The 26,636-nt window shown below is 42.6% G+C and overlaps 2 protein-coding genes across 5 annotated transcripts; one reads left to right on the forward strand and one right to left on the reverse strand.

Annotated features, from left to right (window-relative positions):
* The first annotated feature begins 17 nt into the window (after positions 1 to 17).
* TRMT10B (tRNA methyltransferase 10B) lies at positions 18 to 21,072 on the forward strand. Of its 4 annotated transcripts, none has more exons than XM_084990088.1 (9): positions 18 to 399; positions 3,203 to 3,421; positions 3,996 to 4,138; positions 4,779 to 4,903; positions 8,321 to 8,473; positions 10,758 to 10,836; positions 11,906 to 11,973; positions 17,641 to 17,764; positions 18,347 to 21,072. In XM_084990088.1, the coding sequence occupies exons 4-9, from the start codon at positions 4,880 to 4,882 to the stop codon at positions 18,451 to 18,453; spliced, it is 555 nt and encodes a 184-aa protein (XP_084846214.1). In that variant the 5' UTR covers positions 18 to 399; positions 3,203 to 3,421; positions 3,996 to 4,138; positions 4,779 to 4,879; the 3' UTR covers positions 18,454 to 21,072. The 4 variants fall into 4 exon arrangements, with proteins under 4 accessions (XP_084846214.1, XP_020921891.1, XP_084846210.1 ...); XM_021066232.2 differs by having other exon boundaries at positions 4,030 to 4,138; XM_084990084.1 differs by having other exon boundaries at positions 18 to 56.
* On the reverse strand, positions 20,268 to 25,060 carry EXOSC3 (exosome component 3). The gene is made up of 4 exons (XM_001929006.5): positions 24,714 to 25,060; positions 23,882 to 24,031; positions 21,770 to 21,921; positions 20,268 to 20,712 (listed from the first exon to the last, which is right to left on the reverse strand). Exons 1-4 carry the CDS (start codon positions 25,035 to 25,037, stop codon positions 20,511 to 20,513), a joined length of 828 nt encoding a protein of 275 aa, XP_001929041.1. The 5' UTR covers positions 25,038 to 25,060; the 3' UTR covers positions 20,268 to 20,510.
* Positions 25,061 to 26,636: the final 1,576 nt, after the last annotated feature.

Raw genomic sequence — 26,636 nt, forward strand, 5'->3', positions numbered from 1 at the left:
AGTCGGAGGCGGGGCCTGAAGGCGCCGCTGCCTCTGCGTTAAGGTGAAGGGTTCAGGTATGCGTCGGGCTTGTTGCGGTAAGGGTGGGGGTCCGGCCTGGGGCTGCTTCTGTTTCGCGGGCAGGGCATTCGCCCGGAAAGCCAGGGCCTGCGCAGCAATCGTGTGACATTATTTTCTCTACCTTTCTTGGTACTTCCTTCCTGCTTTCCGTAGCCCTCGAAGCCTATGGGCCAGACGGGGCCTACACGCGGGGTACTGTTGAACCCAGAGTCAGGGTGTTCTAGTGCTGAAAGGTGCCAGAGGAGTGGAGCCGCCTTTAGTGGCTAAAACAGAATGAGAAGATGAGAGAAGCATGCAGAGTTTGGTCCATCACTTAGCGCCCAGGAATATGCTCATCAGGTGGGACTTGGGTTATAAAGTTGTGAGGCCTCTATCAACTTAGAGATAGAGGTGGAGTGGAGAATTTATTAATTTGGCAAGTCTTTATTGGTTGTCTGTTATGTATGACGCTCATTTCCAGGCATAGAGGATATAGTGAACAAAGCGAACAGAACACCTGCTGACATTATAGGCACGGGAAAGTTCAGGCAGAAAATTAAGTAAAATATGTGCCATGTTGGTTAGTGAAAATCTGAATTAAGTGAGGAAGATAATCATAAGTTATCTCCTGCCAACCACACACAGAAACTTGTTGCGCTATGCTTTTTTTGTTTTGTTTTTTGTTTGTTTGTTTTGTCTTTTTGCTATTTCTTTGGCTGCTCCCGCGGCATATGGAGGTTCCCAGGCTAGGGGTCTAATCAGAGCTGTGGCCGCCAGCCTACGCCAGAGCCACAGCATCGCAGGATCTGAGCCGCGTCTGCAACCTACACCACAGCTCACGGCAACGCCGGATCGTTAACCCACTGAGCAAGGGCAGGGACCGAACCCGCAACCTCATGGTTCCTAGTCGGATTCGTTAACCACTGCGCCACGACGGGAACTCCTGCGCTATGCTTTTAAAATCTTGGCATTTTGGAGTTCCCGTTGTGGTTCAGCAGAAATGATTATGACTAGGATCCATGAGGATTCAGGTTCGATCCCTGGCCTTGCTCAGTGGGTTAAGGATCTGGCATTGTGGTGAGCTGTGGTGTAGATGCAGCTTGGATCCAGTGTTGCTGTGGCTGTGGTGTAGACCAGTGGCTACGGCTCCAATTCGACCCCTAGCCTGGGAGCCTTCATATACCATGGATCCGACCCTAAAAAGACAAAAAAAACAAACAAAAAATTTTGGCATTTTGGAGTTCCCCTTGTGGTTAAGTCTCAGTGAGGATGTGAGTTTGAACCGTGGCCTGGCTCAGTGGGTTAAGGATCCTGCGGAGGGGCATAGATGGAAGATGCAGTTTGGATCTGGCTCTGCTATGGCTCTAATTTGACCCGTAACCTGGGAACTTACCTATGCCACAGCTCGGCCCTAAAAAAGAAAAAAAATCATGGTATTTTATTGTAAGTAAATTGTACCGCAGAAGAATTTAAAGGTCAAGGTAACTAACAGAAGAATTGAAAATAAAAGAGGTTAATGCAAGTTATTTGAATTTTAGTGTTGCACAGGGAAAGTTGATGAGTTAAGAAGTAATGGTGTAAGCATATGAGTTCAGGTTGAGGATTTCTGGTTAATTACCAGAAGAACTAAAAATATCTGGTTAACAAGGGTTTCCCCCTCTAAAGGTAGAAGCAGTAGAAGGAAGAATCTTTGCTTTTCATTATAAATAGGTCTTTTCAGTACCAGATCCATGGATATTTTGTAGATGTAGATATTTCATAGCTTTACTTTTTCAAAGATAGACATTTTCCTAAGATATTGGTAGCACCCTGGACTCAGGGAGTAGCCCCATGAGCAATGGTTACACCATTGTTATGATTATTTTCTTTAAGGCCGCACCCATGGCATATGGAGGTTCATGGGCCAGGGATTGAACCATGCCTCTGCAGCAACCTGAGTGGGGTTGCCACAGCAGAAACTTATTATACCATTCTTTGTGACACTTAATTGTACACTGGAGCACTTCTTACTCATACCTTCCTCAGGGATATTGAACATCACCTTGAAATTATTAAATTTGTTAAGTGTGCTATAACAATTGTTCATCATATTTTTCTGCCTCAGCACTATTTTTTTGGGGGGAGGGGTCTTTTCTAGGACTGCTCCTGTGGCATATGGAGGTTCCCAGGCTAGGGGTCTAATAGGAGCTGTAGCCACCGGCCTATGCCAGAGCCACAGCAATGCAGGATCCAAGCCACGTCTGCGACCTACACCACAGCTCATGGCAATGCTGCATCCTTAACCCTCTGAGCGAGGCCAGGGATCGAACCTGCAACCTCATGGTTCCTAGTCGGATTCGTTAACCACTGAGCCACAACCAACTCCTGCCTCAGCACTTCTGCCAGGTTTTAACAATTTCCCCTATGACTGTGGCTTTCTGCTGCAATGATACTTAACTCAATAGGGGGAGGGACTATGTAGTTTGGAAAAATGAATTCTGATACATCACCAGCAACCTAGAATTCTTGGTTGGTTTTGAGCCACTCTTTACTATAACTTTTGGCTAGCTCTAAATCTGCTAGGATGTTTGTAGTACAGGACTTTGATTCCAGTAGGTTCTCAGTAAATATTTGCTAAAGAAATTGTTTTGAAAATAAATGTAAGTGTAGGGAGTTCCCTGGCAACCTAGTGGTTAGGGATCTGGCATTGTCACTGCTATGGCGCAGGTTCAGTCCCTGGCCCAGAATTTCCACATGCCACAGGCTTGGCCAGGAGCCCCCCCATCCCCCACAAAAAAAGAAAGGAAAGAAACAGAAACATAATGGAATAGGTAGATTTTACCATCTCTTATCTCACTCTCAACTCATACATGCATTTCAAGAACACAGTAAATGCACTCATTATCTGTGTCACTGTAGTGGTGAATAATCGTTAATTGCTTGGGGGCATCAGTAATTGTGCTTATCTTCTAAGAAGTGAATGTGGCTTCCTTACTACTGAAATATCTCTGTGCTGACTTACTTCTCTAGAAGACACACATGCTTTTCTCAGTTCAATAAATCTGTGTTAGTACTTTATACACTTCTGCTTTGTCACAGTAACACTATTTGTCATTTGGATATTGAAAAATACCTCTGCAGTGAAATAACGTAGTGTCTCACATAATTGTGATTTTTTTCTAAGCTGCGTGAAAAGGACAGAGAAATAACTAAGCACATGGACTGGAAATTGGAAAGGAGGGTTCAGAAAACAGAGTCACATGTGCTACAGGAGGAAGGGGTCACCCCAGAGGACACGGGTGAAGATGGCATCTCTGAAAGCTTCCAGCTTCTACAGATGGATGTGGACTGTGAGCATCGAGAGGAGGAGACCCTGCCCACAGGCAGTGCAGTTTGGTGCTCGGTGAGTGCAGCGAGCTATCTGGTCATGGCCTTTGAAATGATGGAATGTCCTAGAGACCCCCATATAAGAATACATACTGGTAACAAAAAGACTGGAGATGAGGAGTTCCCATGTGGCTCAGCAGGTTAAGGATCTGGCATTGTCGCTGCTGTGGCACAAGTTTGATCCCTGCCCAGGAATCCACATGCCATAGGTACAACAAAAAAAAAAATTTTTTTTTAAATAATAATAATAATGCGGGGTGGGGGGGAGAGTTTGGTATATTCCAAGGAATTAGATTTCCTGTTTACTGGTTTAAGGTATAAGTTCTATCTGAGATACAAAAAAAGTACATAAAGTTCAAGAGGAATTTTTATACAGCTCAGTCATGAGATCAATCCTGTCCCTGATAAATTTACTGTGACCTCGGGCATGTCACATCTCTTTTCTGGGGTTCTGCTTTCTCTAAACACAATCTAATCCACTTTTGCTTTTAAGACTAATATCCTTTTTCTCTCCTAACTTTATATCTAAAATTTAAAAATAATTAAGTAACTATTTCTAATATTCATTTTCCTTTTTGGTGCTTATGAAGTTCTCAAACAATTTTGTTTTCTGGATAACATAAGAAAAATGTCCAAAGAAAACAGAGACACTGGGAAAAGATAGTTGCAGCAAAGAAGAGTAAAAGAAAACAAGAGAAAGAAAGAAGAAAAGCCAACCGTGTAGAAAATTCAGGTAACGATAAATCAGATTATTTATATAATTGGTGCGGATATATTTATTTCTTAGCAAACTGGTATCTGCATGTTCCTAGGAGAGGAGGATGGTTGATTTTAAGTAAAAACAAACATCTGGGAGGTAGAACCTGTTGTCTTATTTTGTTGGGAATTAAAGTCCCAAAGAAAACAAACTTATAAGGCTTCCTTTCCAATATAAGCTGTCTAGTGCATAAGTGTATTTATAAGCTCAGAGGTAGAAGGAATGATATCAACAACAGGCAGCGTTTGTTCAGTGCTATGTGCTAGGTTCAGTGCTTAGAATTTTACATGGATTACTATAAGGGGTAAGTACTTTTATTATCCTCAGTTTGTAGGTGAAGAGACTGAGGTTCAAAGAAATTAAATAACATGCCCAAGATCATATAGGTAGTAAATGAACAAATTGAACTCTGATTTAGATCCGGCAGTGTGCTCCAGAGCCCACACTTCAGCACGCTGCTATACCTAAGCTGCCTAACGAATGAATACCTTGCATGAGCTTCAGGTTTCTTGTCACATGCAAGAAAGTACTCACCTGGCTGGGGAGATTTGTTTTGTACTGAATATTATTCCTCTGCTTTTCCATTTTTATCCCTCTTCTGATATTTTTCTTCTAGGCATCTGCCCTCAGCACAGCAAACGTTTTCTGAGATCCTTAACCAAGGAAAAACTTTTGGGAGCCAGACATTCAGGACCAAGACTCTGTATTGATTTGAGTATGACCCACCACATGTCTAAGAAGGTAAAACATCCACTGAACTCTGCTTTCCTGCTCACCCGAGGGAGGTCCAGGTGGGAGCAGCTTTCACGAAGAGCATGACCGGCTCCAGCTTCTGTGATTCTGTAGTAAACCAGCAAATGTGTTTAGTTTTCTACACGTGGCTAAGTTCTGGAGATTTTTTTTTTTTTGGGGGGTGTGCTTTTTAGGACTGCTCCCACAGCATATGGAGGTTCCCAGGTGAGGGGTCAAATCAGAGCTATAGCTGCCGGCCTATGCCACAGCCACAGCAACGCCAGATCCAAGCCAAGTCTGTGACCTACACCACAGCTCACCGCAATGCTGCATCCTTAACCCACTGAGCGAGGCCAGGGATCGAACCTGCAACCTCATGGTTCCTGGTCAGATTCATTTCTGCTGCACCACAGCGGGAACTCCAGTTCTGAGATATTTGTAATAAAGAGTCAGGAAGAGTATAGAGGTCCTCTAGTTTTAAAATTTTTACCTTATCTTCCATGTTGAGCCCAACCCCTTTGCCTCTCATTCCATGGTGTCCCTAGTCTAGATGGAGCCTTTTGGGTTTGATTCTCCAGAGGTGAACTCTTTCAAGTTTTTTGGTTTTTAATTGATTTACAATGTTGTGCCCATTTCTGCTGTACAGCATAGGGACCCAGCCATACATATATGTACATTCCTTTTCTTATATTATCTTCCATCATGATCTATCCCACGAAATTGGATCTAGTTTCCTGTGCTGTACATACAGCAGGACTTCATTGCTTATCCATTGCAAATGTAATAGTTTGCATCTACCAACCCCAAACTCCCAGTCCATCCTGTTCCATCCCCATCAGCAACCGCAAGTCTGTTCTTTATATCTATGAGTCTGTTTCTGTTTTATAGAGAGGTTCATTTGTGTCATGTATTAGAGTCCACATATAAGTGATATCTTATGGTATTTATCTTTCTCTTTCTGACTTACTTCACTTAGTATAAGAATCTCTACTTGCATCCATGTTGCTGCAAATGGCATTATTTTGTTCTTTTTTATGGCTAAGTAGTATTCCATTGTGGGTATGTACCACATCTCTTTAGTCTGTTCATGTGTCAGTGGACATTTAGGTTGTTTACATGTCTTGGCTATTGTGAATAGTGCTGCTATAAACATAGGGGTGCATGTACCTTTTTGAATTATAGTTTTGTCCAAATATGTGCCCAAGAGTGTGATTGCTGGATCATATGGTTGTTCTGTATTTAGTTTTCTGAGGAACCTTCATACTGTTTTCCATAGTGGTTGTACCAGAAATGAAATCTTTGGCCTTCTGCTGGGGAGAGAAATGTTGTGGGGAGATTGCCTGGTAGGAGGTCTTTCTGCAATGTATATGTCTTAAAAATCCTTCCATGTATGTATGTATGTATGTCTTTTTGCCATTTCCTGGGCTGCTCCCTTGGCATATGGAGTTTCCCAGGCGAGGGGTTGAATCAGAGCTATAGCTGCTGGTCTACACTAGAGCCACAGCAACGCGGGATCCGAACCTCATCTGCAACCTACACCACAGCTCACGACAACGCTGGACCCTTAACCCACTGAGCAAGGCCAGGGTTCGAACCTGAAACCTCATGGTTCCTAGTTGGATTCATTAACCACTGAGCCACAACAGGAACTCCAAAATCCTCCCATTTATACTACTGTGAAGGAGGGATTTTTACCCTAGGATGCTTGAGATGGCTGAACACACAACACTGAACACTGGACAGATAAAATTTATAGCAGTTTATTGGTCACCTTTACTCAGCCCAAGGGGAGCATGACACTGCACACCATGCAGGGCCACATGGGATTGCACTTGGGAACAGAATGAAAAACCAGAGGCTGTGGGGCAAGGTTTGTAATATCAGGAAGTTGAGGAGCCTCCTGGTTCCTGCAGGAACACATGATTGGTTTGTTGGAATAATTCTCTGGGTTGGCAGAGAATTAACCCACTACTCGGGGATAAGCGGGAATCCCTTTAATAAATAGAATTGTTTAGCTAGTGGACCTTATCTGTGAGAACAGAATTGGAAGGGGAACTTGAAGTTAGGACATTCAAGGCCCTCCCGGTTTCACCAAACAGCAAGCAGCACACAGTATTGGGCCTTGCTTTTAGGCCTTAGACTACAGATCTTTGTTTGCCAACATCTCTGTTGTATGTGTTAGTGTTTGCACGTTTTTCAGAGAAATTAGGAAAACTGAAGATCTGGGGTTCTTACATGGAACTTCTAACTAATGTAGACCTCTGAAAAAGTCAACAAGAATTTCTGTTTGGGAGTTCCTGTTGGGGCTCAGCGGGTTAAGAACCCGACATAGTGTCCCTAGGATATGGGTTCAATCCCTGGCCTCACTCAGTGGGTTAAGGATCCAGCATTGCTGTAAGCTGCAGCGTGGTGGTACATGTGGCTCAGATCATGTGTTGCCATGGCTGCGGCATAAGCCTGCAGCTGCAGCTCCAATTCAGCCCCTAGCCTGGAAACTTCCATATGCCTCAGGTGTAGCCCTTAAAATTTCTGTTTGTATTAATTGGATATCAGACTAAATCAATCCTGAAGCTTTTTCTCACCACTGTACTGAACCAAATCAGGCCAGCTTGTGAATCTACCTTCCTATAAAAGTGATAGTGCTGAATCAAGATGGAAAGTTAAAACTTCTAAACCTATGACTTCTCCTGAAGTTAGGGAAAAGGTTCCAAATTTAACTGACAGAGTATAAAAAATGTCTGTGCAGTAATCTCACCTCTTTTTAATAAATAGTCAACATCACATGGTAAGATATTAGGTAAAAGCTAAAAGAAAAATGTCTCAAGAAAACAAATATAAAAGTTTTTAAAAAAGAAAATTTGTTGTTTTTTTTGGTTTTTTGTTTTTTTTGGCTTTTTAGGGCCACACCTGCAGCATGTGGAAATTCCCAGGCTAGGGGTCAAATCAGAGCTGTAGCTGCTGACCTACACCACAGGCATAGCACCTCCAGATCTGAGCCACGTCCGCGACCTACCTCACAGCTTACGGCAACACTGGATCCTTAACCCACAGCGAAGCCAGGGATCGAACCAGCAACCTCATGGTTCCTAGTCGGATTCATTTCTGCTGCACCACAATGGGAACTCCAAAAAAATTTTTTTTAAATAAAGTATCGCAGCAGATTCAGAAGGAGGAAAAGTTCTCAGTTTTTCCATTAACTCACTGTTTCTGGGTTCGTGTCATTACCTTAACTTTCTTCTCTCAGGAGTGATGCCATGGGGTGTTACCATGGACATGCATGTATGTACTCAACCCCCGGGAGTCCAGGGGGCCATTGTAGTTCATGAGATTTCCCAGAGTGGTATTCATTGAACTGACTTTTAATTGACAATGAATTTAGAAAGAGTGGGCATGTTTCCGCCCTAAGTTGTCCTTGTTTCTTTGAAGGAATTAAGTAGACTGGCTGGACAGATCCGAAGGTTGTATGGTTCAAATAAAAAAGCTGACAGGCCATTTTGGATCACCCTCACTGGATTCGCCACAGATAGTCCCCTATATGAAGAGTGTTTGAGGATGAATGATGGATTTTCTAGTTATCTGGTAAGCCTCGTTTACATATTGTTTTGAATTGTCACCTGAAAAGTAGATTGGGGAGGTAGTAGTAAATATTTGTTAACTTTTTCACACTTTATTGTAAAAAATATATATTTCTGTATGTAAATTATGTTTTCACGACTATAATCTAAAAAATTTAGAGGGGAGTTCCCGTCGTGGCGCAGTGGTTAACGAATCCGACTAGGAACCATGAGGTTGCGGGTTCGATCCCTGCCTTTGCTCAGTGGGTTAACGATCTGGCGTTGCCATGAGCTGTGGTGTAGGTTGCAGACATGGCTCGGATCCCGCGTTGCTGTGGCTCTGGTGTAGGCCAGCAGCTACAGCTCTGATTCGACCCCTAGCCTGGGAACCTCCATATGCCGCAGGAGCGGCCCAAGAAATGGCAAAAAGACCAAAAAATAAATGAATAAATAAAAATAAAGGCATTAGTTTAGGAGTTCCCGTCGTGGCGCAGTGGTTAACGAATCCGACTAGGAACCATGAGGTTGCGGGTTCGGTCCCTGCCCTTGCTCAATGGGTTAACAATCCGGCGTTGCCGTGAACTGTGGTGTAGGTTGCAGACGCGGCTCGGATCCCGAGTTGCTGTGGCTCTGGCATAGGCTGGTGGCTACAGCTCCGATTCGACCCCTAGCCTGGGAACCTCCATGTGCCACGGGAGTGGCCCCCAAAAAATAGCAAAAAAACCCCAAAAAATAAAAAAATAAAAAATAAATAAAATAAATAAAAATTAAAAAAAAATTTAGAAACTCTTATCAGTTCTCATATTTAAAAAATGTTTATCCTTCTACTGCATCGGCAAACTAACATTACCAGCGTCTAGGACTGTACTTTGTATCCAGTGTATTGTAGGCTAGACTATGTCCCCCAGGAATGTTTTAAGGAAATCATGACTCCTTTCTTGTTCTTAGTAGTGCAGAATTAGGAAACAAGAGTTTTGGTTTTTTTTTTTTTGCCATTTCTTGGGCCGCTCCCGTGGCATATGGAGATTCCCAGGCTAGGGGTCGAATCGGAGCTGTAGCTACTGGCCTACACCAGAGCCACAGCAACACCAGATCTGAGCCACATCTGCAACAGACACCACAGCTCACAGCAATGCCGGATCCTTAACCCACTGAGCAAGGCCAGGGATCGAACCCGCCACCTCATGGTTCCTGGTCGGATTCATTAACCACTGAGCCACGATGGGAACTCCGGAAACAAGAGTTTTGAGGGGAAGAGAAAGAATCCCTATGGAAGTATTATGGATTTAAGATTAGTTTTAGGGAGTACTAAGTTAGTTTCAATATCTTCCCTAAGATCTCTTAAATGTAGTGATTGATACATAGGCAAGAATCCAGATCAGTGCCTAAGAAATGCCACTAGAAGTGCCCTTGTGTGTTTGCGTTACGTAGCTGAGACTGGGTAGTGTGGCCTTTCCCAGGGAGGTCGTCAGAGGCACCAAGTGAAAAGTGCCTTAGGTGGTGCTGCGCAGTTAGTCGTGTTTGCTGTTATCTTAATGAGTCCTCCTATAATGGAGCCATTTCCAGCTTTACTTTTCTGGATGTTTTTATGACTCCCATCTGTGAGCCAAACAGACCCACTCTGAGTCCAGTCCCCTTGATTTTCTTTCTTTTCTTTTTTTTTTTTTTTTTTGTCTTTTTGTCTTATCAGGGCCACACCCACAGCATATGGAGATTCCCAGGCTAGGGGTCCAATCTGAGCTGTAGCTGCCAGCCTACACCACAGCCAGATCTGGGCAACGCTAGATCTGAGCCACGTCTGCGACCTACACCACACCTCATGGCAACGCCGGATCCTTAACCCACTGAGCGAGGCCAGGGATCGAACACAAAATCTCATGGTTCCTAGTCGGATTCGTTTCCTCTGCACCACGACGGGAACTCCAAGTTCCCTTGATTTGCTTAGGTGATTCCCTCCACTTTGAGTACTACATCCTTTTCTACGTATCAATCTCAGCTCTTTTCAGAAACCCAGTTCCAGCTTCCCCTCCCTAGAAGGTCATTACCTCTTTGTAGTCCTGTGGCTTCCTTCCTGTATGTGTGTTAGGGGCTCCTACGGCGTTCTGTCTCATTCTGCAGGGTTGAACCTACCTTTCTATCTATGTCTGCTCCTCAGCTGAGCACATTCTGAGAACAGGCTGTCAAACATGTATCCCCTTGCTGCACCTAGCGCATGCCTGATAGAAAAACTACGTGCCCCATAACTAGTTGCTGCCATGTGAGCTGTCTTAACCTAGTTTGCACTACATTGGGCTATTTACATTTTTCAGCTAGACATAACAGAAGAAGACTGCTTTAGTTTATTTCCCCTGGAAACCCTCGTGTACCTGACTCCTGATTCAGAACATGGTATGTACTTTATGCATTCATGTAGTACTTTGCTTCTAGCCCTTTTTCATATTCCTGGTGTCAGAATTTGTTAAAGCCACCCAGGGTGTTCCAAGAAAAAGGAATGGACATTAATGGCACACCCCTTATGGACAGAGACCTCACTGGGTCCTTTGTATTTGGCCTACTGTGTGCACAGAGCTGCATAGATTATATTTTTCCCCCCAAAATCATCTATTTCACATGATTTTCAGTTTTATTGTATTAAGTTGATCTCAGCATTGTCTTCTAATTTTTTTTTTTTTTGTCTTTTTTGTTATTATTTCTTGGGCCGCTCCCGCGGCACATGGAGGTTCCCAGGCTAGGGGTCCAATCGGAGCTGTAGCCGCCGGGCTACACCAGAGCCACAGCAACTCGGGATCCGAGCCGCATCTGCAACCTACACACCACAGCTCACGGCAACGCCGGATCCTTAATCAACTGAGCAAGGGCAGGGATTGAACCCACAACCTCATGGTTCCTAGTCGGATTCGTTAACCACTGCGCCACGACGGGAACTCCTCTTCTAATTTTTTTTATCTTTTGGTCTTTTTAGGGCCACACCTGCGGCATATGGAGGTTCCCAGGATAGGGGTCCAATCAAAGTTGTAGCCACTGGGCCACGCCAGAGCCACAACAACGCCGGATCTGAGCCTCCTCTGCGACCTACACCACAGCTCACGGCAACGCCAGATCCTTAACGCACAGAGTGAGGCCAGGGATCAAACCTGCGTCCTCATGGATGCTAGCTGGGTTTGCTAACTGCTGAGCCACGATGGGAACTCCTCTTCTAACTATTTTGTATTCTATTGAAATTTTGCCTCCCTTTTGAATCCTAATGGTGATTTGAGTCTGCTGCCTTTTTGTGTGTGATGAGATATGCCGAAGTTTTAGCAATTTTATTGGTCTTTTCAGGGGATTAGCATATCCTCTTTTTGTTTTCTATTTCGTTAATTTTTACTTTTATCATTAGTAATTCTTTCCTTTTACAGTCTTTGGATTTAGAAATTATAAATCAGATTGATTTCAATGGGCTTCATTTTTTCATTAGCTCTTGAAGATGTTGATCTAAACACAGTTTACATCCTTGGTGGACTTGTGGACGAAAGCATTCAGAAGGTAAGTGTACATTTTAGGCCCAACAGTTGCATTGTGAGAAGTGGTGCTTACTTTTAGAGGTACCTGCCCTATCATAATCTTTCCCTAAAGGCATGAAAACTCAGGAGGAATAGGAGGAAGGATCTTATTCTGCCTAGGTTGGCCCTCCCACTTACCAGATTCGTTCTCTCCTCATCAGCAAAGTCAGCAACCCTGCTGACAGAATCCATTCAGGAACTGCAATGGGGATTCCATTCTTCTCTCCTCTGTTTTGCAAGGATGACTCTGTCTTGGCTAAGGAAGCTTTGAGGCAACATTCTTATCAGTTATTTGTTCGTTGTGAAAGAGTAGTTTGTTCCTTATTAGGCCATCTTCCCTGTTGACAGGTCTTATCTCATAATCTCAACCTCAGTAAGAATGTCCAGGAGTTCCCATCGTGGCTCAGTATTTAACGAATCCGACTAGGAACCATGAGGTTGCGGGTTCGATCCGTGGCCTTGCTCAGTGGGTTAAGGAACCAGAGTTGCTGTGAGCTGTGGTGTAGGTGCAGCTTGGATCCAGCGTTGCTGTGGCTCTGGCGTAGGCCAGTGGCTACAGCTCTGATTAGACCCCTAGCCTGGGAACCTCCATATGCCATGGGAGTGGCCCTAGAAAAGGCAAAAAGACAAAAAAAAAAAAAAAAGAATGTCCAGATTTCTTTTGTTGAATTGGAATTTTATTGAAATAATTGGAATTTTGAAATATGTTTCTATTATGTAAATATTTATTCAGATAATTTTGTTTATATTTACTAATTAACATGTTGCATAGATAAAAAATGATATAATAGTTAAAATGTATAAAAAGGAGTATGGTAAAAATAAGTTTACCTCATCCTTGTCACCCGTGTCTGCTATCCTCTTGATACAGTCTCTGATCACACAAGTATGTGTTTATGGATGGATATATATATATATATATTTTTTTTTTTCTTTTCTTTTGGCTGCACCTGCAGCATGTGGAAGCTGCCAGGCCAGGGATCAAACCCATGCCATAGCAGCGACTTGAGCCACTGCAGTGACAATGCCAGGTCCTTAGTCTGCTTTGTCACAGGGGAACTCTGGGTGGTATATTTTTAATATATTTATTTTTTCATATATGTGAGTATATTTTTTTCATATATATGAGATACATACACATATTTAACACAGATGATATTTAACTGAATTGCATTTATTCTAAAGGGTCAGTATACCATGACTCCATAGTGATAATCTAAAAAATGAGCAGGGGATTGGGGGCGGAAAGGGCTCTAAAGAATGCCAGCTGGAGGTCCCTTGTGCCTCACTGGGTTAAGGATCTGGCATTGTCACTGCTGTGGCTAAGATTACTACTGGGCACGAGTTTGATCCCTGGCCTGAGAACTTCCACATGCCATGGATATGGCAAAAAAAAACAAGCTAATAATTTTTTTTTTAAAGTAAAAAGAAAAAAAACAAGGGAAAAAAAAGAATGCCAGCTAATAAATGAGAAATGCATAATAGAACTGAAAAATTATTTTGTTATTCCCAGTATAATCATTGATTCAAGGAATTGATTGAATGAAAGGTTGTGAGGAAACTGGTTATTCATGTGGTCTCAAAGTATCAACCCACAGATTACAGAGGCAGGTATGCCATTAGAATAAAGCGATCTGGAGCTTGCCATCTTAACAAATGATCAGACTTAGAATCACCAAAGTGACACGTGCCTCCTGAGATGATGGAACCTCACCTATAAAGTATTCTTACTGGAAAATGTTTAAGCTGAATTAAGTCATCGGCAGATCCAGGATGTGAGGCATTCTGAAAGACAACTGGACCAGACTTTCCAAAAAGTCAATGTAATGAAAACTGAAATAGTCATGAGGATTGTTTTAGATTAAAAGATTAGAAAGACATAATAGGAGTTCCTGCTGTGGCTCTGCGGGTTAAGGACTTGATGTTGTCTCTGTGAGGATACAAGTTTGATCCCTCTGCTTTGATCCCAAGCATCTGGTGTTGTCCCAAACTGCGGTGTAGGTTACAGATGTAGCTTGGATCTGGTGTTTCCACAGCTGTGGTGTAAGCCTGCAGCTCCAGCTCCAGTTCGACCCCTAGCCTGGGAACTTCCATATGGTGTGGCCATAAAAAGGGGAGAAAAAAGATATTACAGCCAAATGCAATCTCCCACAGCAGATTGTGACATCTCATTTTTTGAAGCAGACAATTCTAGAGAACCATTGAGTGGTGTATGATCTATAGATGTGCAGATTTTATACACTGTCCTCTATTTATCTTCCACCAACATTTAAGCTGAAAAATAACTGGCACAAAGATTTATCAGTGGTATAGAACTTTTTCGTTGTTACCGAAGAGTTTGGCTTCACAGAAATATGCTAAGAACAACATTTCTTTAAGAGGAGCCATTCTATCTTTAAATGTTCAGAGAACAGAAACTAGACTATAAACTCCTTCAGGGCAGCATCCAGGTTTCCTACTGTGAATTCTATACTCCAGTTCAAAGTGATTATAAAGGATCAGACTCGAAAAAATAATAATCACACCTCATATATGCAAAGGAATGTTCCCTTCAAAGAAACCCTTCGAGTAGCTGTCCCACTGAATTGCATCACTTAAAACATTTTTGGAAGTTCTCTCTCAGAATTGTGTTTCATGGGAGTCTGAGAGGCAGGCAGGTAGTCCAGTGTCAAAAGAAGGTACTAGGAGTTCCCGTCATGGCTCAGTGGTTAACGAATCCGACTAGGAACCATGAGGTTGCGGGTTCGATCCCTGGCCTTGCTCAGTGGTTAAGGATCCGGCGTTGCTGTGAGCTGTGGTGTAGGTCACAGACGCGGCTCAGATCCTGAGTTGCTGTGGATGTGGCATAGGCTGGTGGCTACAGCTCTAGTTTGACCCCTAGCCTGGGAACCTACATACGCTGAGGGAGCGGCCCTAGAAATGGCAAAAAGACAAAAAATAAAAATAAAATAAAGAAGAAGGTACTAGGCTTACTTCATGATGTTCCAGTTGGTTAGACCATAGTTATGGGACTGTAAATTAAAAGACACTGACAAGCCAGAACAAATTCCAAAGAGGTTGAACTGAATAATGAAGGGACTCAAAAGTAAGTCATAGTGAAGGAAAACTTGACAGAAGTAAGTCTGTCAATATGGATATGAGAGGATTCCTGGGGCATGATCCCTGCCTTCATGTATCTGAATGGTCATCTTGTGGAAGGACCATTTTACTTCCCTGTGGCCCTGAGGGAATAGAACTAAGACAAATGACTGGAAGTCTCAGGGAAAACAAATTTTGGCCTCACTGTTAAGATTTCCTATTAACTGCTGCTATGAAAACTGGAATGGGTTACCTCAGAATGCATGAACTCTGTCAAAAGTGTTATTTAAAGTCAGAGGCCACCTAGGACACAGGTCATAGAGGATAGACAAACATTGGCCAGGAGTAGAATAGTTAACTACTGAGGCCCCTTCCAAACCTGGTATGCTCATTTCTTCAGTAATATAACCCCCCCCTTTTTTTTTGGAATCTAAAAAAAAGATACAAATGAATCTATTTACAAAACAGAAACAGACCCACAGAGACAGAAAACAAACTTATGGTTACCAAAGGGGAAAGGAGGAGAGGGATAAATTAGGAGTTTAGGATTAACAGATATGCACTACTACATATAAAATAGATGAGCAACAAGAACCTACTGTATGGCAAAGGAAACTATACACAATATCTTGTAATAACCTATAATGGAGAAGGATGTAAAAAAGAATATATATATATATACACATACACACATATACACACAAATATATATATGTGTGCATGTATATATATCTGAATCACTCTGCGTATACCTGAAACTAACACAAAATTGTAGATCAGCTATATTTCAACAATTTTTTGAAAAACTGGGGAAGTAAGAAAAAACATAATACTAATTTTGTAAAGGTTTAAATTCATTCCCTGGGGGTGGTGGGCAGGAAAATGGGTAAACACGATGGGGGATTTCTCACCATCTGCATTTTGGTAGCTTTGCATTTTGAGCCTTGCAAATGAATTACCTGGCCAAATAAATAAGTTAAATTTTAAAATGTTTAGGTACGCTATGGATCACAAAGCCCCCATATCTTGTCACTGACAGAGACACATGGGTGATATATAAATGTGACTGCATGGCTGCTTAGACAAAGTATTGGAATAATAGACTAAGGCTAAGCGGGGGGAGATGACACTCCAGGGGATTTTAATCCTCTTTTTGCTTAGTTATTACTTATTTATTTATTGTCTTTTCAGGGCCACACCTAAGGCATATGGAGGTTCCCAGGCTAGGGGTTAAATTGGAGCCATAGCCGCTGGCCTGTACCACAGCCACAGCAATGCAGCCACAGCAACGCAGGGATCCGGGGAGCATCTTTGACCTACACCACAGCTCACAGCAGTGCCGGATCCTTAACCCACTGAGCGAGGCCAGGGATCGAACCCACCTCCTCGGGCTTACTAGTCGGGTTTGTTACCACTGAACCATGACAGGAACTCCTAGTTATAATTTCTAAATGTTATAAAGTACTAATACAACAAGAACAATTTTGATTTATTAAATGTGTAGAAAATTTTCATGTGAAACACTTTGGGCAAAAACTCATTTCTCCCAGCAACCTCAGAGGCTGGGAGTCTTTCACTCCCATTTTACAGATGAGGAAAGTGAGGCTCAGAGACATCAAGAGACCACGAAGGCCCCCTGCTCCCGGGTCTGGATTCCTTCAATGTCCTGACTTCTGATCTAATGAATGTGCTTATAATAGGGGGGAAAAAAGAAACATTTTTAAAATGCTTAATAATCAAAACCATGAAGTAAAACAGACAAATTTTTTATCCCCCCCCCCCTTTTTTTTTCCTTTTTTGGCTGCCCTGCAGCATATGGAGTTCCTGTATAAACCCTTCTTTTTAATCCTAAAGTTACAAGTAGGTAGATGCCCTTCCCAGAGCTTCTTACAAAATAGTGAATATAATTTAAACTTCAGTCCATGACTTAGGGGCATCTTTAAAGGGACGTTAGTTATTGTACTCTGACACTAAGTAGTCTCAGATTGTTGGACTTCTTGAGTTTTATCTCCTTTTTGTAGTTTTCAGAGCCTTTCCTTTTCATTGGGCGATATGCTTTCATACCTTAATGCTGTCTTGTTGCTGGTGGTGTATCTGACCTGAATCCTGTCTCCCTTATTTCTAATTTGCCGCTACCAGTTGGCTGTGACTGAAAACTCCAGATAATCCAGAATTGGGTCTTATGAGTTAGGGCCAAGAGTGTTCTCCTCTGATTGATTAGACTGCTTGAATTTTTGGATGCAGACTGTAGCTACAATATGCCTCTTTTTATGTATTGCCTTCTTGATTATAAGTAGTAGTAAGTGGAAACTAGTGGGTAATGACTCCCAAATAAGTGAATTGTTGCTGCACAAGCCATTTCTTACTTGACACAAGTAGATGCCCTTCATATCTATAGCTTCTTCCATTCTGCCATAGGCTGCTTAAGTTTAATGCACTTATCATTTCACTATGATTACTGATGGAAATTCGGGTGGTAGTAAATGAGGATTCTCACAATTTGCTTTGCATATTACCAGGACTATCTTCATGTATTATTTTTATAAGAAAACTATTTAACTGTGATTTACAGAAGGTGACATTTCAAAAGGCCCAAGAGCACTCTGTCAAGACTGCCCGCTTGCCAATCCAGGAATACATGGTCAGACGCCAGAATGGGAAAAACTATCATTCAGAGATACTGGCCATCAATCAAGGTACTACTCACATGGCCCATTAACATGTATTATTTCTGGTGCTGCCTCTCTGTATCATGTTTAAGTATAAATGGCCCTTGAAGCAGTCTCCTGCAACTCATGTGCTTGGACTTTATTGTATGCACTTGGCAATATGTATTCTGGCCTTGCAGAGGCATTTTTCATTTTCTTTCTGGTTCCCAACTATGTTAAAGACAGTTGAAATTGTTCCCTTGTCCTAGTATGCCATGCTTTCAACCTGTCATTGACCAGTGAATTCTTATTTGTCCTTCAGGGTTCAGTTCAGGGGCATCTTGGCTGCTCTCCTCCTGAGCCCAGGTGGTGTCAGGGCCCCTCTGTAGTGTTCCCATTGTACCGTGTTCCTCTCTGTTGCAGCGTTGTCCATTCATAGACTTGTATTTCTTAGTGTTGGCTGAGGTCCTTGCCCACAAGCAGGGCCTGTGTTTTTGCCTCTGCCTCTCCAGGGTCTAGTACCATGTGTAGTAGAGTAGGTTTGTTGCGTGAAATATTCCTGAACACTAGTCATTCACTAGTTGCTTTTTCTTCTGTGTGGTCACTGTTTTCTCTTATTCCTTTTAACAGTATTTGATATCCTGTCCACTTACTTTGAGACTCAAAACTGGGCTGAAGCATTGAAGAAAGGAGTTTCTTCCAGAAAAGGCTATGTTCTTCAGAGCTCAGCGGAATGAGGGACAGTCTAAGATTGTGGCTGCAGGAGGTGAAGTTGCTCTGGTTGCCTTGACCAAAGAGCAGAGCCAAGGATGGTGCTGGTAGCACTCATTGCCTTGACTTGACATCTTGGCTCTTCCTTGGGAAAGGAGTTACTAACAGGGACCACACTTTACGCTGTTTTTATCTCCCATAGTGCCTGGCTCACAGGAAGTGCCCAGATATATGTTGACTGACCAAAAAGTTTACATACCAATGAATTAGCCCTAAAATTACATGGCTTTGGATGTGCTGATCCTCTTTTGTATGTCTATTTGTGAAATACCTGTTCTTTATAAATAGCTTCAATAATCAAGTAAGTATTGCTGTAATTTTCACTTCACTGGCAGCATAAAGTTGTGTCTTTCTCCAGCCACGTCAATCATGCCGATTTTCCCCAACTCAGTAATATGCTGTACATATGCTTTGCAGGATCAGCCTGTCCTAACTCAGCCCTGCTTTAAGCCCCCAAGAGCACTTTGTTCCCATCTGTGGCTTCTACTGTCTCCCCTATTCTGAGGATGGGTGTGAAGGGCTTCTCTCCTCCTAATGGTAGCCTCCTAACAATCTGTGGGAGTATCTTTGTATATTTCTGAGCCTTGTACAGACTATATTCTTCATATTTGATTGTGATTAACAGGTCCGTTTGAAAAGCAAAAACACAGTATTGATAGGTCTACCTTGAAAATAACCAGAAAATACATTGCCTCTGACATAAGCGTGTTTGATGATATAAATCTCAGTGATCTCCCTTTTCATGTCCTAGTCAGATAAGAGTTGTTTCAGTTACTCTGGCCAGTTTGGGTTAGTGAACTTGATAACTTGGCTGCTGGCAAATTCAGAAAATGTCTGCTGTATCTCAAAAAAACCTAAAGGTTACTTCTCTGTTCCATCCCTGCCCCTTCACAATTTGATACCTCAAGAATGATGATCCCTTGATAAATTACCAGTGTCTTTTTACTACTTAAAAATGACCCAGTCTTCAGGAAACATCTTTAGGGTCCATAATTCTTATATATATTCTCTGGGCGGTCTCTGACTCCAGTACCATTGACTTGAATTATCTGCCAAGCTTCATTTTCACCTTTAAAGGTTTCGCTTAAAATGCAAATTTCCTCCCCAATTCCATCATAAATCTCTACTATTTTTTTGAAATTTAGAGGTTGATCATTTTTGTTGGGCTTCTCAGAAATGATCCTAACAAAGTAGGATATGGTTAGACCTGGAATCAGAGATCTTCCTCACAATGTTATCTATAGAACAAGAAATCGGACATATCCAACATATCCTACAACATGAAAATGAAATGTAACTATTGACTTTTTAGTAGCAATCATGAAAGAAATATATTAAATGTCTGAAGTGGACAAAGTGTATTACAAAGTAGTACATGAGGTATAATCCTTTATGCTTTCAATTTGAAAAGCTTATTCACATATAGTAGTTGAGAAGTAGTCCCAGTTAAAAGTCTGTGCCTTAGTTTCTTCAGTTAGGAGGATGTGTCTTTGCAGTTGCTAAGAATAAATGAATTAATCCATGCAAAACACATGGAACAATACTTGACATGTGGTAATAAGCACATGATAATTGTTAGCTCTTACATACCTACTAAATAATGGGATTACAGGTGGGTTTTGTTTGCTTTTTTATATTTTTTAATGTATTCTTACTTTTTCTTTGGTGGACATGTTTTACTATCATCAAAAAATAACTTATTTTAATACTTACTTCCAGTTTATAGAATCTGCACTCCAGCCAAACTAAGGGAGTTAACATCAAATAAACCATTAAAATAGTAAATTAGTAAACTTTATTGTAAAAAACAGAAAACTACATCATTATTTTTACACTGCTTTCTTTCACCCACAAGAACATGGGTGGCAACCAGAAACTTTATAAAAATATTTTATTTAGCACTCTAATGAGACAATATGTACAGTCACATCTTGTCTTTTGAAGATTTAATGGGGAAAAGTCCATCTGAGAAACGTTTCCCCCAAGAAACCCACAGTCTCTTGGCTCAGCTGATCCACATAGATCAACTTTCTGCCAATCTGGAGAAGATCTGTTTTCTTTGATCTGCTGTCATGTGTTCACAAGCTTCTAAAACATTTGCCAAAATCAAAGTTTGCTGAATGGTTTTTGCTTTAACCCATATTCTTCCATTCATTCCAAATACTATCTCAAGTGGGTAGAGTTTTCCCACTTCTTGTAGGATTTCACAGTTTGGAGCTAGCAGCCTGATGAAAGAAGATGAAAGAAAATTTAATAAAGTGGTAGGATGTGACCTGACATTCCTGTGGAGACTCCAGTTATACAGAGCTCCACCAACATCATCCCGAGGACAAGGCACTTGACAACATTTGCTGTGCTCTTCTAAGAAGCTTTATATCACAGGTATACCAGAGGTCACAACTGCAGAGTGTCCTCTGCAAAGAAATCAAACTCCCTGTGTCGCCAACTTTATAAAAATGTAAAAAGTCCTTCCACATTGTCAGAGCACCTTCATTTTGGTCTTTTGAATGTAGCTTTTTTATCTAAAACGCTAAAAGAACACTTTAAACTTATTTTCTTGACCATGTAAATTACTCCCTGGTATTCAGTACTTGGAGAGAGTGTTGACTTTTTCTGAAAGATGCTGCCTGGTTAATGTTTCTTTACTATCTTGAACTGATTCTCCAAATCTGCAGAATAAGTAGCAAAGAGAGACATGCAAGAGAGCTCTGAACCTCAGTGGCTCTAGGAGTAAAGCCCTTTACCGTTTGGGTAGGGAAAGTTCTAAACACCTATTAGAGAATCTGCCTCTGGGAACTATTAAATCTACCAGGACAGAAAAACAGGTGCCTTCTGTGAATGTCTTCATAAGCTTGAGGGTCACATCAGACTAACTTTGTTTGGCTCCCATTACAAGGGAAATTTGGTGATTTTGTACAATTGTAAATTGCATCTGTATTCAAGTGAGTGAGAAAGAGGGTAAGGCCAGTATTCACATTTGGTCTCATTACATCGGCTATGAAGGAACAGCTAAGGAAATGGAGAGTCAACCTTCCAGCAGGGAGTCCAGACTCCTTATCAACACAGAAACTGTAACACCAAATAAATCTGAATTTAACGTATTCACATTGAGAGGATGGGACTAAATGCGTAAGTTTACAATTGTGCTAAAATGGATACTGATTTTTAACTTTGAGGAGATACAGCTGTTGCTATGAAGAAAACAAAACCCAAAGATTAGTCAGCTTTCTAAGAAGTATAATATAAAAGACAACAGACAAGCCAGAAGGCATGAGTACTTACTTTCTAACTAAGCCCAAAGTCACTTTAAAAAGCAGACCATCTTGTCCAATCACACCCATTCCGTTGGCTCGTCCACAGCTGTCAATACAGACCATCTCTGGTTCCATATCTTTATTAGCAACTACAAATTGGCCATAGATGAGATCTCCAATCTACAATGATAATTAAAAAAAACAATTCATTTCCTTTCAGTAAACTATGCTATAGATGCTGCTGGTTCTTTTTCATAGGAAATGCCAGCCACCTACTATTCTGTGGCTAAACTGACTACACTCCAGGTTCCCACAGTCACTCTAAGAGTTGAGTCTTAAGGCAAAATTAACCCATGTACCTTATCCTTCACCTACCAGAAAATCTCCAGACTGAGACATCACAAAGCCAGAGAGCACCCTCTAGGGTTACACAGTCCAATATGGTAGCCACTATCCATATGGGCGTTACTTAAACTTACATTTAAATAATTAAAATTATATATTTAAAATTTCAAGTTTCTTGGTTGCATTAGCCACACTACAAATGCTCAACAGCCACGTGTGGTTAGTGGCTACCATACTAATCAGTGCATATGTAAAACAGTAGCATCACCACAAAAAGTTCTATTGCATAGCACTGCTCTAAGGAATTATAGAAACTCCTGGCATGCAAATTATTCAGAGCAAAACACAACACTGGTAGTTCATTGACACTTTTCCATGCAAGACTTATTTTAAAAACCTCAAAGAGTTTAACTTCAAAATGATGAAACTAAGGAAATGGGGAGTCAACCTTTTTAAGTTAAATACTTACTATTTTTGGTGACTATAGGAACCAGAGAGGTCCCTCCTTGGTCTCAGAGGGTAGTGGGGATGTACAATATAAACAACAAATTTCATTCTAGTTGAATCCAGTAAGAAAAAAGTGACTGAAAATCAGGGGTGTTTTTACAGAGGCGGTGGTGTTCAGCCTAGGTCTTGAAAGACAAGCATGTGTTGGGAATAGAGCAACCCAGCAGAGGAAAGAGCATGGGCAAAGGTACAGGGCTGTTACATAGTTTGGTGGGATTCAGGCAGGGCCACATGGAGAATATCACTATGGATGAGAGGAGACCTCTGAGTATCAGCCAAGGAAATACGTAAGCTTTAAAGAACTTTTGGGGGTGGCGTGGGTAGGGGGAGAAAGAGTTGTGTCAGTTCTTAAAAGCCTGGATGGAGGGGCAAAAGTGTACAAAAAGGATGTTAATAAGGAGGTCACAGATTAAGTCAGTGAAGAGAGATAGCTAAGGCCTGAACTTGCAAAGTGGAGATAAAGGGGTGGACATGTGGAAGATCAGAGGTAAGACTCAAAAAGGATCAATAAGATTAAACAACTAAAGACACAAGAGAGGTGGAGTTCCGTCGTTGTGGTGCATGGGAAACAATCCAACTTGGAACCATGAGGTTGAGGGTTTGATCCCTGGCCTCGCTCAGTGGGTTAAGGATCCAGCGTTGCTGTGGCTGTGGTGTAGGCTGGCAGCTGTAGCTCCGATTGGACCCCTTGCCTGGGAATCTCCATGTGCCACAGGCATGGCCCTAAAAAGACACAAATAAATAAATAAATAAATAATAAAGACACAAGAGAGGTGAGTGAGAAGAGCAAAGAAGCCACCAAATTTCTGACTTAGATTGGCAGGAAGAGTGTGACCATGCTACCTGAAAAGCCCCAAATGAAAACATGACTGCACCTCTGTCAGCTACAAAAAAGGGATTGCTGGGAAAGTGATCTGACAAGCTGTGAGATGCTACTCCTGGGACTCACACTGGGATAGACAACTGACATGGCAATGTGCACCACTTTCCCCTCTTTCCTCCCTGAGCCTATTGCCTTGTCCAGGGCATATAGACATAATAACAATGGAGAAAACAGATATAATCTTTCAACTCAGTAGAGATGAAAACATCCCCTGATGGAGCAAATGAAAAATAAGTATGAGGTCTGGTCCCAGAGCGAGCATCTCAAAGGGCTCTTAAAGCCTGGAGTGATAAGTCATCCTATAGAAACTGGGAAAATAAGACACTTAAGATAGCCCTCTGGATATCTGAGTGTTTAGGGATTGGGTATTTTTCTTACTTTTGAAACCAAAGGTCCTGTCATTACCTGAACATTTGGTCTGTTTCTTTTAGTTGCACCTTCAAATGCCAAGTAAGATAAAGAAGCTGGCTCACTCCCTCCAACATCAACTTTGAATATATCTCCAGATTTAGCGGTAACTATGCCAATCACATGGTCTCCTTTGACTGGAACATACTACAAAAGAAAACACAACGAGAGAATGAATGACCATAAATGACAGTCATTTTGAAGACATCTTCAGCAAGTCCTTAGTGGTTACTTTATTATCATTAGAAATACTTAGAAAATATTTGGAAATCCAAGTTTACCAATCAATACAAATCTTAAAACAAACTTGATCACATGCCACCTTCAGTAGAAGAAAAGCAATCACATGATAAGCTCTAAAGATTGCAGCTTCTAAACAGTATAATGTGTTCACTTAAGTCAGTATTCCACAACTCTTCTGTATCCTTCTGTTCCTGTATCCTCAGGAACTCCCTAGTTTTTGTTTGCATGAGTTCAGTGGTTTGTTTGCATAAGTCCCTGTGACATCTACTCATTGAGCCTGGTTCTTTGGGACCCTCAAAGACAAGTCTGCGGCTCCTTGACTTTTGGAGTTTTGAAGATAATGACGTGTCTCACAGCCCTTATCCCCTTATGTGACAAGATCTCCAAAATCCTTTCCTGGTCGCCCATCTCGGGTCACTTTACAGTTGTTCACAGTCCCCCTAAAGGAGTTGCGGAGGGTAAGCACAAGACTACGGTAGCTGTAGGCTAGCCTTAAAAGAGGGCTCCAGGGTCCCTTCTGTATTTCTCTCGAGGAGTCTTCCCAGCCCTCTCCCGGCCGTCCCACCCCTTCGGAGACCCGGCTCACCCGCTTCTGCTGCGAGTCCACCCAATAGACGCCACTGCCGCCGCCGCCGCCGGCCTCCTTGTGACGGAGGCGGCCGCACTTGGTGACCAGCAGCCGGTCGCCACAACGCCGCAAGCCCGGGCCACACACCACGCGCACCCGCGGGCGCGCTCCGGCGTTCAGGCGCAGCGGTCGCTCCCCTGCACCTCCTGGGCCTTCTCCGTCCTCCTGCTCAGGCAGCAGCAGCTCCTCACCCGGGAGCACCACCTGATCCAGCACTGTACGGGCTGCCCGCGCCCTGCAACCAGCAAAGGACTCCGCAGCATGAGCGGCTGGCTCAGCCATAGCGAGTGTAACTAAACAGTTTCCGGCTTCCGGGTCCGCGTCCAATCGCCAGGCCACCCAAAGCTTTCCGTTTCCGGCAGCACAGGCCTGTGGGACTTGAAACTACTGCAGTGATGCCTGACAGTTCTGTGCTCTCAGAGGTTGCCCCAAGGTAGCTATGATTGTCTCTAGCCGGCCGCTAATCCTGCGGTGGTCAGCAGGAGAAACGCGCAGCTTGAGTCTGTCGCGGAGCCTCCACTTCCGGTGTCTCGGATCGGACGGTGCGATACGAGACGGCGCCACCTTTGGTTCCCGGGGAGCCTTAGGAACTGAGCAGAGGTCCTTCTTGAGTTGGCTCTCCTTTCTGACTCTGCCCTCAAAAGGACCTTTACGAGGAAAAGTGTTTTCTTTTTCAGTATGAAATCTTTTTGGGTTTTGCTTGAGAATATATCTATTCACATAATGGAAAACATAGAGAAGAATAAGAACATAAAACGTGTTAGTCTTGCCGCCCGTTTGTCTCCCTTGCTAGATTGTCAGCTAGTTCCCATTGTTTGTAGCGCAGGTCCTGGCACGAAGTAGGTAATACCCGGTGAATAAAAGGAAGAATGAATGTTAACATTTTGATGTGCATTTCTACCTAGGCTTTTTTCCTCCCTTCGAATAGATACATATTGCATGCATATTTCCACATAATTGCGCTACCCCTAGCTGGCTTAGAAAAATCGCTAATGGCAGTTAAATCCTTGCTACTGCTTTCCCTGGAGCTAGCTTTAGTTGCCTATGTGAAAAGCAGTTGAATTCCAAATCAATAGCACATCAGCTCTGTTCTTCTGATTTTCAGGACTCTCACTTGAAATCATTTTCCAGAGTTCTCACTCGGGGCCTTGCTGTGACACAGATTCCATCCCTGGTCCAGTAACTTGCACATGCCTCGAGTGCGGCCAAAAAAAGAAAAAAAATTTTAAATCACCGTTTCCTCTGTCAACTGGCACCTCCAATTAGCCTTAGCCAAATAATCGTAGGAGTCAGAGCTCCTGGGGATTTGGGAGGGTGTGGCTCTGATCATATTTAAAAGAGATTACCTCTAATATACTCTCCATACTCTGTAAGATACTGGTGAGACACCTAAATAAGATACCAGAGGTCAACTGAAATGTAATTTTTGTTGTTTGTTTTGTAGTCAGTTGCTGTAAAAACAATCTGGTTGGTTACCTTTGCAGAAAGGATGGTGTAGATTATTTTTCTCTCCTCCCTACTCCAACCCAGTTCCTGAAGACCTGAATCCAGTAGGTATTAGGTGACCAAGACTAACTCAATCACGACTGGGCCAAGACCATGCCTGAATTGTGCTCAGTGACATTGGGTTACAGCCTGAGAGGTCAGGAAACGATCCCTGGATGGCCTCTCAGGCGTCAGTAGAGGAGTCTCTGTCAGGAACTCAGCCCAGATACGTCTGAGGAGTCCTAACAAGGGCACTTCTGTGGGGGTGGCACGTGGGCACGCACATCCCTAAGTCCACAGACCAGAGGCCTGGAAAAGAGTGGTTACCTGAGACAGGAAGCTGAGGCCGGGAGGGGCGGGTCGAAAGTACCTCGTGGGCGGTGCTCTGCGCGACCC

The sequence above is a fragment of the Sus scrofa genome, chromosome 1, assembly GCF_054392235.1.
Source record: "Sus scrofa isolate SSC_HxYL_T2T_F1_AM1 chromosome 1, Sscrofa_HxYL_maternal_Yorkshire_Landrace_v2.0, whole genome shotgun sequence".
Classification (NCBI taxonomy): domain Eukaryota; kingdom Metazoa; phylum Chordata; class Mammalia; order Artiodactyla; family Suidae; genus Sus; species Sus scrofa.